General features: G+C 36.9%; 1 protein-coding gene across 1 annotated transcript; it reads right to left on the bottom strand.

Annotated features, from left to right (window-relative positions):
* Positions 1 to 944: 944 nt before the first annotated feature.
* LOC124157557 (protein arginine methyltransferase NDUFAF7 homolog, mitochondrial) lies at positions 945 to 7,100 on the bottom strand. The gene is made up of 9 exons (XM_046532386.1): positions 6,891 to 7,100; positions 6,199 to 6,449; positions 5,922 to 6,032; positions 5,592 to 5,685; positions 5,298 to 5,458; positions 4,774 to 4,896; positions 4,210 to 4,365; positions 3,336 to 3,509; positions 945 to 1,680 (listed from the first exon to the last, which is right to left on the bottom strand). Exons 1-9 carry the CDS (start codon positions 6,964 to 6,966, stop codon positions 1,501 to 1,503), a joined length of 1,326 nt encoding a protein of 441 aa, XP_046388342.1. The 5' UTR covers positions 6,967 to 7,100; the 3' UTR covers positions 945 to 1,500.
* Positions 7,101 to 13,001: the final 5,901 nt, after the last annotated feature.

Below are 13,001 nucleotides of genomic sequence, written 5' to 3'. Positions count from 1 at the left end.
ATGAAGTATTGGCTAACATTTATTGAATTGGTATCTTAAACTGAAATGGAATCCAATACATCACGTTTAATTTACACCTTTTTTTTGTGAATTCAGCCAATTACAGGGTGTCAAAATTTACCTGGAGAATTCTTTGGAAAAGTACACTGCAATCTCCCAAATCAGGATATTTTAAAACTGGAATCTTGATGGAAATTTATGTCATTAGAATCTTTTGAATCCTGAGCATAAATTGGAGAAGTGCCCACGTATCAAAACTGGAAACATTCACATATAAGTGGTTAATACGAAAAATGTGACAATTGAAATTTTAGCGGCATGTACTTGGATTACAAGTATCCTCATGGTCCACGATACAACTGTACAGTGGATCCTGCTATAGTAGTCAGTAACACAAGGCTCAGGCTGTAACACTCATTTGCCTAAATAAATGATTTCCAATTGTACTTAGCATTTAATGCTACTTGTTGGCCACATACACCAAGGAAAGCCCTAAATATCCTTCACTACTTTTAATGACAATCTGAATACTGAACATAAGGGGGAGTTTTAAATAGGAAGTCGATGACACTTAGACACATATTTTAAATTCTTTGGCAGTCATGTTCCAATGTGTGTAATTTTGTTCTTAGAATTTTATAACATTTTCGGTGAATTTAGTGTTTCTCTGAGCATCAACAATCAATTAATTGTCTTTATTCCAGATGATTAAGTAGACCCAAAAATATCTTCGGAAGAAGATTGAGTTATTCACACCATACCTAGAATAAAGTAGGTGATGGTATCGTAATAAGTATCATTATTTCTGCTATCAAATCATCCTAGAGTGAATGCTTCTAAAATGGAGGTATATTTTTTCCTCAAAAATTTTTTTTAAATAGTTATCGGAAGAGTATTTATTTCAGTCTATTTTTTAAATTGAAATTATCATAAGTCTTTCCAAATAATAGCACTCTCATTTTATTAAACAATTTAGATATGAGCAAGCATAGCATCATTGAATACTAATTACATGGCAAATAATGAAACACTAGGCAGTTAAACCGGTAAATTTACTTGGAAAAGCGCAATTTCACTACAGTTGTGACAGGAAAGGATGAGAATAACTGTTCACAACAACAATGAAAATATTGTATAAGATGCCTTAGAAGGGTGACATTAAATCTTATATGTAACTTTTCACTGCAAGTCAAAGAGATAAATATATTTACAAGCCATAAATACAATAAATTAAAATTTAAATAAAATAAAGGGACATAACCAACTAAAAGGGATTCTGTAAAGCATACTCAACAGTTGGTCACCTGAAAGACAGTATTAAAGAAGTTCATACAAATAAATTTCTACTTTAAATAGGAATCCACAATAATATTTCACCTAACAGCCAATTCTTGACTGCTTGGTCAGGTATCACAAATAAACAGCAAGTCACATCTCCAGGATGGACTGACAACTGTTAATAAGAATAAAAATCTTACAGAAAAAACTCAACTTCTAGAGTCACATTCTCTGAGGTGGAAAGCCAGCCACTGGAAATTTGTGCAAGAATTCACGAAGAACACATGGAAACAATGCAAAGAACTTAAACCTCTCGCCCATTTGTGTTGGATCTGTCAGCATTCGGTAACCAGCCTCAATCCACTTTACTTCTTTCTCACTAGAACAACTCTTCTTCAAAGCCTATGGAAGGAAATCAGAAAAAAATATGATCAGTGCAATGATACAAAAATAGAAATGGATGTCAAATTCAGAAATGCAACCAGCCCTAAACAGCCAAGTAAATAGTAAGCAACTATTTAATGTCAGTGGGCATTCATATAGGCTCATATTGCCATGTCTTGGTTGCATGAAAATACATATATGTTCTGTATTTAACAGCATATAAGACACTTTTTTTCCTAAATAACAGCTCAAAAAAAATCACCTGATTCTTATATGTGAAGGTTGGAGGACCAACCTTCACATATGAGATGCAGAGTTTAACGTCAAGTTGGGTCAATGTTCAATACTGACTCCATTATATTTCCTGATACATACATATTTATTGCTAAATTTAAGAATTATGAGGATTTTACTGTTACTATTAAGCTCATTTCTATTATGTGATGTTATTTATTGTTTACTTAGGCTATTTATTATTACTATCATTTTGCTCACTTCTGCGATATCGATGGAAGTGGGAGCGAGATATCGAACAAGGGTGATCGTATTTATGTGATCATTCTCATTCGATGTCTCACTTTGATTTATACATTCGTTTGAGATCTAAGGAACTTAAGTTGTTGGGTGCGGGACCTTTCCACAGACTTTTTCTTGTGCGTGTCATACTGAAATGAGGGTACGTCATATATGCCATCAGATATGGTACATATATATCCACCTAAGCATTCAGACACCCCAAACAAAATTCTTGGAAGTGTGAGGTGGCCCATGGAAAGAAATAAGCCCCCTACACTGAATGTGTGAAATTCACATGGGCATCTTAGTTAGGGGTGAGCTCTACCATCAACTATCCAAACCAAACTTCTCGATGAATAACTAACATATTAAAAACTCCACTCCTTCCTCACCCCCTCTCATTATCTATAGTTTCTGATGCCGATGGTAAAACCAAAATTGCTTTTCTGAGTAATTATTATAGTTATCATACAAAATAATAGTCACATTAGAAAATAAATACTGAGTGAGATTTTACTGTACAACCATGAAAGGAGGAGGAATCCATGGTACTACACTCAATAAATAGCCTTTGAAAGAGTATGTAAACAAGTTGAGACTTCATTGCCAATTTGCTAATACATACATCTCTCTCTCTCTATCCCTGGCAGTTCAAATAATATTGTGTATCAATAAATTTTCTTATGATCATAAGTCTCCCTATAATAAAAATTGAGTCTCCATTTGTTTCTATATATATGATCGTAACCAGCATATTGTAAGAGAATTTGTAAGAACAATTGCCCAGTAATTCAGAGCAAGGGAAAATATTAGCCATTAGCATACAAATGATGAAAAATTTAACATTAAGTATTGATATTATTTACTACAAAATTTGAGCATTTCTCATGCTTTCTAATTATAAAAATTCAATTTAAAATCTTAATTAGGTACTTTATTTTACCACGTGTGAAATAGAAGCCAAAAAGAAAAACACATTTGGATAGGGTTCAGGGGTAAAGCTAACTTGCAACCCTGTAAACTAGCCGCAATTAATACTGAAGGAGAGAGTTTCACCTATTACCAAAATTTTCAACGAAACAATGCTAAATAACAGAGAGGCACATGTAAATAAAACAATTGGAAGTTGAAGTCATCCTAAGATTATCTCTTCATACCTCGAGTCGAATGTCTATTCCCATATTTTGAAGAAATAGCTGCTGAGGTACTGGACCAATAGTGAGTGCCTTCTCCCCAACTTCATCCTGGAGCCTTCTAAAATCAACATCTGCTGTAAGATCTGCTTTCCCAGGGTTCTCCAAGGGATCATGAAGTTTATGATTGCTGAATGCCTGAAGAAATTCATTCATGAGTGAAAATTTCTCATTAGGACCTTTACAATTTACCTAACACTAAGAATCTAGATTCACAATCATACATGTACATACATGAAAATATGATATGACCCTATATCTATAAAACCAACATCCATCACCAGGGGCGGTCTGGCCAGGTGGGCGATCGCCGAGGGAGCCAAGCTTAGGGGCCCCCACAACGCTCATGTCTATCGTGAAATGTGTACCTATGAAAGGTGTAATTGTTGAAGAATCAGATTACTTGAACCAGAGCTTTTTTTTTTAATAATAAAATTCTGAGTTTTAATTAGTTTTCTTCATTTTCAAAATAATCAGATTAAAAAGGTCATATAAAAATAGGTACATAAAAAAAGGAGTCAAAAGAATAAAGAGAACCTGATTAATTTTTGAAATGGTTATTCGAAAAGCTTATTTGAGAGGTTTCTTTTAGATTTGTAAACGTATTACTAAATTTTATAAGCTGTGGAATTCTCACCTTTTACACTATTTTTTTCTAACGAAATTGCTATTTTTATTAACTAATGTCTAGTTTTTAAGAGCCAGAATAGCGTTGATATCCAATTCCGGGCAGGCAATTTCCTGAAATTTTCCAGGGGATGGCACCATCAAGGGCCCCCATTCATCCCAGACCACCCCTGGCCGACACCATTCTTAGAAATTCATATCAGTCACTTACCCTGAGAGTATCGCCTTTCTCTCCTAAGTGACCATAGTCTGCAATTAGCACAAATCCACCATCTTCCTCTATACGAGTTGCCAGCTGGTAGCCTAAAGCAAGGGCAGCAGGACTCACTTCTCTGACAACTCCAGGCTGCCTCCCCACAATCCCATTCTTTGGGAGTGCAATAGAAAATTTTAGTTTCAAGTGAGAAATTAATATATAAGGGCCAACATTTTTGTTAGCTAAGTTCACCTCTGTCAAATGAACCAAAGTATTCAGATGCTGAAGATATATTAGGGGGTGAGAAGCCAAGGGGTACAAGTGATTTTTTTCCTAAACAGTTACGTATATAGAAATTAGTTTAAGAAAACAAACGAGATCAACAAGATATTTACTATGAACTGAATTTGATTTTCCACTCAATGTCCACACAGAACAAAAACTCACTCTTATCTCTTGGCCATCAAGTTTTTATATATTTGTACTATCAATTTCTGAACGTAACGCTGTTTAGAAAAAAATCACTTACATACCTTGGCTTCTCACCCTCTCATATGTAATTAAATAATAACATACTACCTTCAGGAATATCTTAGATGCTGGTGTTTCATTTCTTGATATGACAAATCTAAACTTGGGGGTCTCAGGGCTTGAATCTTTGGTGGTATCAACCAAAACTTCTCTCCAACCATCTTCTGTAAACTATGAAAGAATATAAATGGTGATAGGCTTTAAACCAATTCCTCCAATGATCACATAAAAATAATTATCCAATGTGATCACCTGAATTATTCATTACCCAGGCTGCTATTTATTATTTTAGCAGCAATAAAACCTATTGCTTAAATGGGCCCTGAATACCTGCTTAAAGTTTCATTTGATTAAGCTTACGACAACCAACTCTTCAAATCTGTGACAGACTCTCTCGAACAGCTTGTTAAGTTAAACATGAGAGGAATACACACATAATTACGCAGTAAAACAGACTGTAATATTTTTTCAGAGCAGAAAATATAAAATTGGCCGGTAAGAAAAATTTTTTGGTGATGTTTGGCAACGAACTTTAAATAAAGGAAGTTTCTGAGAATCGGCCAAATTTTTACCTGAAATTTGTGAATAGGTAGGGCATCAAGGAATTCATGAGCCAAAAATATTGTGAAGGAGTCAACTGGCACATCATCAACAGCAGAATACCACTGAACAGGAACATCACCACGAGAAGTTTTCAGTCCTTCTGGAGGGATTTTTTCAAGAGCTACATTTTCTGAAATAAAACAATTGTTATTATAACCAATTGATTCTGATATTTCAGCATTTAAGGGTAGTGAAAGCTATGTTCAAGGGGAATAATATTCTAGAAATACGAAATAGTATTAATGGAAAAATTTCAAACTTACCTCCACATAACCTTTGGGCCTGCCTTTTAATGAGAGATTGGCTTATTTCCACAAGTCTTAGGGTGACATCATTTCCTTCCAAGTGGCACCAGACCTTAAAATTAAAACACAAGAGAGCATGGCATACTCTGAAGTAAACCCAAGATTATATTGGAAAACTCATACAGCGATGAACTAAGAAATAAAACATGCCATAAAGATAGAATGAATGGATTGCTTTACTACACTTCAAGGAGAAATCACTTCTCTGAAAAATTTTGCTTGATTGATGACCAGTAAACAAAGCAAATATCATAGAGTCCTTTTCCAACTCATTACAGTCAATCTCACCTTTAAAATGTCTTCAGCCAGAGAACCTGTGCCCGGACCTAGCTCAACTATTTGAACAGGCTTAGGAGAACCTACTTTACGCCATTCATTGAGACACCATACACCAACCATCTAAAATAAGACATAATATTCTAATAGTTGTTTTCCTAAGATATCCGTGATTTCCTTAGCGAATGAATAAGCATCAAAATTTACTTCATCATTTGTTATCTTCTAAAATATTTTGATGACCTAAACAGTAAAAATACACGATCCACAGGAATTATTTCTCGCTTACCTCCCCAAAAAGCTGACTAATCTCCGGTGAAGTCACAAAATCTCCAGTTTTCCCGAAGACTTCAGATCGAGTGGTGTAGTAGCCCAGAGTTGGATGGGTGAGCGCTTCCCTCATGTACTCAGCCACAGGTATAGGTCCCATCATCCTAATTCTAGCTGCAAGTTGCCTAGATAAGTCCTCTTTATGCTCCTTCGCCTTTTTAACGGAATCGGAATTACGATGCGGTCCATGATCGCTCAAGCACCTGCATGCTGTTAAAGGGATCGAACAATTTTTCAGTTAAATTTGAGGTTGTTCTGAGAGAAAAATTACCCAAATAACAAGGCTAATTTAATCTTAAGCATGTACGTGACGATAACCTATGTTAGTTGGCCCTAAAGTGACTCACAGAGGACCCATGTGAAGGTCTCAACTGTAACTCGTGATCATGGAATAACTCGACGGAGCAAAAAATTCAAATTTGGTATCTCATCAAGGCTAAAATGCCGGAATTCAAATAAATTATGTGAGACGTGAGGCCCTCTCAGTAAACTGTAATTATCGTTTCAAATAATAGCATCTAAGAAAAAGATATGGTACCATACAAACTCAAGTATTCTTAATTTTCATCATATTACAGCATGAAATGATATCTAAATTACAGATTTTACAAACAAATGCCAAAAGTTTTCCACACTGAAGTATTTACGTACCCAGCTTCGAACGAGACTTGACTAGATGAGGAAAAGCGAAAACGCTTCGCGCTACAATTGTTCTGAATATCATCATTTCGAACTGTTGACATTTATTACTAACATCATAAAAGTTATAACGTCATTTCTTCACGATTCAAATTATAGTATCTATTTTGAGCAATGAATCTTTCTGCAGAGCCAACAGAGTTTCTCAAATTTATACACATTGCGCAGTATACATATTTCTTTACTCATTTGTTTATATCTGCAGTCGTTTGGTGTCAGTGCGGTCATTCAAATTCGTACTTTACTGGGACAGAAGAATTGTTTTTGTGAGTCACGTATTTGTTATGTGTAATGTAATTATTTACAGCTCCTTATTCTGCTTCGGCAGCTTTGTCCATTTTATTGCTATTGAGATTGTAAGAACAGGTGTAGTGAGACTATAAAATTAGTTAAATAGTCATTACTTAGGGGCCTATTTTATTCTTAAGTAACGATCGAATCGGTTGAATATTTCGGATGATAAGGGACTACATAGAAATACATCCATTAAACATCCTCAGGAAACATAAGTTTCCTGTATCCGGAGCTTAATAATAAAGTCAATGATACAACAGCGAAAGCGACGCCAAGGGGCGCCATTTTCTGGCGGGAGGATCAACCTCAGAGGGATCAACTACAAGTGAAGTTAGTTATTCTGTATAGAGTACAATGGAGCAGAATCTGTGTCGCTGCCTACCAATTTTGTGTAGCGATTACACCTTGCGTGGTCTCTTTCAATTAGTGTATGCAATTTATTATTATAAAATAGGGATTTAGCCACTTGACTGAGGAAAGGAGCACAAAATTAGTCCTTATGGCCGATAATTGTTATTCACGGGTAACCATTGTGATTAATTGTAACTTTAAGCTATCAGTTTGAGGATATATTATCATATACCTAATATGGTGTGTTTTAGCATCATTATATTACATCTATCAATTAGTAACTTTGTGCAAGTCCATTGAGTATTGGGCTCTGAATACTACTTTTTTACAAGGGTGGGTGGCTGCTGATTTATGATTCTTATAAGAATCATAGTTAATGATAAAATGTTACTAACAACGAAATAATATACATACAATGTCAATATTATTAATAGTTTACGGCGGCATAATATTTAAATATAATGTGCATATTATTCGCATATTATGTGCATAATCGACGGAATATTATTTGCATATTATGCCTATCCATTTATGCAACTTTAAACTGAATAGGATTTTTGAGTTTGCTGGGTGGCTGCTGATTTATGATTCTTATATGAATCATAAGTAACGATGAAATGTTACTAACAATGTAATAATATACATATTATGTCAATATTATAGTAATAGTTTACGGCGGCATAATATTTAAATATTATGTGCATATTATTCGCATAATATGTGCATAATCGACGGAATATTATACCTATCCATTTATGCAACTTTTATACGGTATAAATTTTGAGTGTGCTGTGTGGGTGGTACCATGTAGGTACTTCAAGTATGTTTCTATATAGTAGCACACTACTTGTTGTGAATATATGCAGATTCAATTATTGTTTGATTCAGCCTAGTGACTATTATGTGATGCATTGCTACAATAGCTGATCTAGTCCCAGGGGTGGAGTACTAAAATGAAAAGAAAAAAAATCAAATAATATCAATTGGGATTCTTACCTGCAACGCTCAGAAGCCCTGAGGAATCAGTTTCGTATTACTTAGCCCACTTAATTCCTTTTATAATTCCTTACTCCTGCCATGCCCATAAGATGCAAGCTAGAGCACAATACATAGTTAAAATTTGCTCTTGACCTAATCCTGCTGGCCAAGACAATAGGGTAGTTTCCTTCATCAAAGAAAACGAAAGGCATTGATTGCGATTCGTTACCCACCATTAGTGTATTCATAATACACAAATTATTTGGTTTTTGAAATACCGGTTTAGACGAATGGCAAGGGTCAAATTTTATCCTCATTTGAAAAAGACCAGATTGGCGCCCATGTGATTCCACTCCACGCAACGTCACAGGGACCTAGTTTCTACACGAGAGGATAGGAGTTATACATCGTCTGAGGTTACCAATGCATGCATGAGGCACAGAGCTCAGGGAAACATGTCTTAATAATCACCTATTAAAACTGGCTAAGGTCGGAAAGTTTTCTTCGTTTGATAAGGTATAAATAAACCTTTTTTAAGCCGAGCGCTACCATCCAGCAAGGTACTCAGCTACCCGCTGGCAGCCTGCGACGTATCAGCGCTAAGCCTCGCCTCAAGGTCACCTCACCGGGTGGGAGGGGGAACCAGAAATACGACGTACGGAGATATTTCCCGGAATTCATACTTGAGCGTCACGTTTTCGCACGCTTGAAAATTTTCACTTTTCATTTAATCGCGAAAAATAGATATTGTCATTTAAAAATCTAAAAGTGTGAAATACGTACTCCAGGAGTAATAATCTTTCGATTAAGGCAATAAAAAAATAATAGGAAACCACCCTATTGGAGGAGCATCTTTGAGCAAGTCAACATCCAAATAATGATTAGATGTATTGAAAAATATACTTGTAATTTTCGAAGATCGATTTCACAACATAGGTTTAAATGTTACTACATCATCTTCAACTTACAAATGGTGTTTAGTGCATTGAATTTATGCTATTTTTAACTGGAGTGGGGAAGTAAGGGAAGAGAGAAAGAAAGGAGGTGGGAAAACCTGAAGACGAAAGTGAACGGAATAGAGAGGAGAGTAAAAGAGGGGAAGATGATGTCTGGAAAAACCTGAGAAAGAGGTGGCAGGGGTTCGTACGGGAGGTAACATGGAAAATAACAGGTTTTTTTTGGGGTAAACCAAATTTCAGCGGAAACATGGAAAATGCAGCTTTTTTTTGGAGTAAAAAAAATTTCCCCGGAAACATTCATATATCCACATGGTGAATGGGATGGTGGGGCTCAGTTGTCCAACAACTGATCCCCTTCCCCTGCCCCCCACCTGCACTCAGAAGAACCGTTTGGTCAAGTGGCCCGCTAATCCGTCTGGCAGCCTGTCTGCTCTGAAGACACTCTGCCGCCCCCACCATTTACTGAAAACCTCCTTCTGAAACAACCCTCTCCCCCAAATTCCACCAGAAAGGAAGACTGCAGGTTATGGTCTCTTTTATCTGGTGGCAGAACATTGAACCTTATGGAACTAATACCTTCAAACAATGGAAACTCTTTAAACAGATGCCGTCAGCTGAACATGTGTATTTTGCTCCTATAAACCCAGGTATCAGACATAGTATGTCCTATTCTTTGATAATTTCAAGGAAAAATACTCAATTAAATTTGGAGTAATATCTTGATGGTCTCCTTGTTAATGGTCATTCCTTATTTTTGATGCCATGCATTTCTCCACTGCGGCAATTGTGAATTTATATGTATTGGATTCTGCTCTGACAATCGAGGGGTGACAGTTGTCTAGGATGAGAGAAGGTAAAAGGGAAGGAGGAGGCTCAGAAACAGCTGGGCAAGATGAAGTCCTTAGAGTGATGTTGATAAGGAAGTAAGAAATATGGAGAGGGCCTTTCAACTTTTAAGCTTTATGTCTCTTCCAAGTGGATGCGTCAATCTGGTATGTCGAGAGGACATGGTTGCCGCGTCGGCGTCACCCGACCCGCTGCGCCATCTGAGGGCGGCTTAGAATAAAATGTTGCGGGGAACATACACTGTTGCGAGGGACAAACTATGCTGCATCGGCGACGGCTGACCCACCATCTGGAGGGGTGACCAGCGGTATCAGGGTATATAAACCCCGTGAGTCCCTAGCTCACCCCCCACTCGATCAGGGCCTTAGAGTCAACCGGATCGGTTCGCCTGTGTCACCGCTGCCCAGCACAGACCGACGACCGACCGGTAAGACCAAGTATGCCCACACGATCGGCTCGCCTGTGTCACTGCTTCCCAGCGCAGACCGACGGCTGACCTGACCTCTCCTCAGTGTCTACTCATCCCGGATCGGAGTCCTGGGATATGGAGTTCTTGTAGAATTGACTTCATTTATTTTGCTGACTGAGGCTGAGCCTAGCATTAGTATGTACACTAAAAACCAGATGATAGAAAAGATCGGAGGCTCTCAAGTAGAGAGAAAGGAAAACCTGAGGGTGGAAAGTTGTAAAAGTGCACTAAACATCAGACCCAAGCAATAGAAAAAAGTGTTGGTATCCTGAAATACATAGTTTCAGGTTTTATACGTCTCCACTATGAAGTTTGACTGTCTCCTAAAGAGGGGATCCTATGTGCTGTCGGTTATTATTGTTAATTGTTATCCTCTGATTTAGGCATGTTTAGATGAATCATTTTATGTATTTGTACTGTAGCCTGACCAGTTTCTCACATTCAATTTCATTCTTCATTGCAGCAATAGGGTTATTTCTCTTTATTCTATCCGTTAACTTAATTCTGTATCTTATCTGTTCTCACCCATATCCTTCTCTCTTCAAATCTTCAGCACCCTAATTATTGAATTGCTTCCTCATCCACAACCTCTGTCTTGTTCATATCTTCTGTAGCTTCTCTCTCCTCACCCACTTTGTGTGGAACTTACCCTTTCATTTTTATTTTCATCCATTTCCGCTCCTCTATTCTCCTCCACGCCTAATAGCTGTAACTCAAATGGGATAAAAGGTCTGAGAGATTTTTTTTCTCTAAAAATTTGGGAAAGAAAACATTCTCATCTTAATCTGTATTACACCTGCTTCAACTTTTTTACATTTTACCAGGCCATTTGGTTAGACTGATAAGGCAACATACAGTAGCAGATTTAGGGAGGGGTCACAGGGGTCTTGACCCCCCTCCAAATTGAATCAAAAATTTTCAATTTTAATGAGTTTAATAGTTTTTGTATCTTCATAAGAGTGTGTTTATACAAATGATTGGCTACGAGTCCCAAACGTGAGAGAAGTTTGAATTGTATTTATCGTAGAGTGTAGCTCTTCCTGCAAAAAATTTCCATACTCCATAGACCGACCACCACCACCATATTCAAAGCTGAATCTACCCCTGGCAACATACCAGGTAGACATGTACCAGTGCAGAATTTTTCCAAGTCATCATTATGTTAAGGTTGATACTTACGTGAAATTTTACATCAGCTGGATTACTCAAGTAAAAATTTCTCCCTTGCAACTTGACTGAAACTGGGCTGAAACTACCTTGAAACTCACTGCCTTGCTTCTATGCTGAAACTGCATTGAAATTGAAACAAACCAGTGGAGTTTAGGAGAGGGATGGCAGTGCAGTAGCAGTGCAATTAAGAACTCCAGCTACTCCAATGAAACTCCCTTGGCTAGCTACACTGAAACTCCCTTGGCCACTAACTAGACTGAAACTCCCTTGGCTACCAGCTAGACTGAAACTCCCTTGACCAGCTAGACTGAAACTCCATTGGATAGCTAGGCTGAAACTCCCTTGTATGCCAGGCTGAAACTCCCTTGTTTGGCTGAATACATTTCCCCTACCCAACCCATTAAAATTCCCTTGTCAAATCATATGAAACACAGTCAATTAACAACTTGCGCAACCCAGCCAACAGTGGATGATCACATAACAGATTTCTCCCACAATTTTGCATGCATGATAAGAGATAAAGGGTGGATAGGTGATTGCGATCAACAATAGTTATTATAACTGCAATGACCACAACATTTTTCAAGACACAATTTATTAGAACATGAAAATACATCAATAAATTAATAACTGTTAAAAGCACATACAAAAATATTCCAAATGAAAGAAGTCATGGAAGTTAGATGCTCCTGAAAAAGAGAAGAAACATGACTGATGAGAGTCACAAACGACTTAACTCAAAATCAAATTAGCAAAATTGCACATGAAAAACTCTCCTTTACTTGGCTTATTAGTTATATGGTGCATTAATGTGAACCATTCAAATTATAGAAAGCAAAACTTAAATTATCACTGAGGAAGCATGCCTTTGCATCATAGTTAAATGAAAAACGAAGCGATGACTCGTTACTTAGGCTATGTGTGAACTCCAAACGAAAACCACGAAAGATTCCAAAACATTCAGCAGTAACTAATAAGTATAAGCAGTAAATATAC

The sequence above is a fragment of the Ischnura elegans genome, chromosome 4, assembly GCF_921293095.1.
Source record: "Ischnura elegans chromosome 4, ioIscEleg1.1, whole genome shotgun sequence".
Classification (NCBI taxonomy): Eukaryota; Metazoa; Arthropoda; class Insecta; order Odonata; family Coenagrionidae; genus Ischnura; species Ischnura elegans.
The sequence above is the reverse complement of the archived record's forward strand: the minus strand, read 5'-3'. Positions and strand labels throughout refer to the sequence as shown.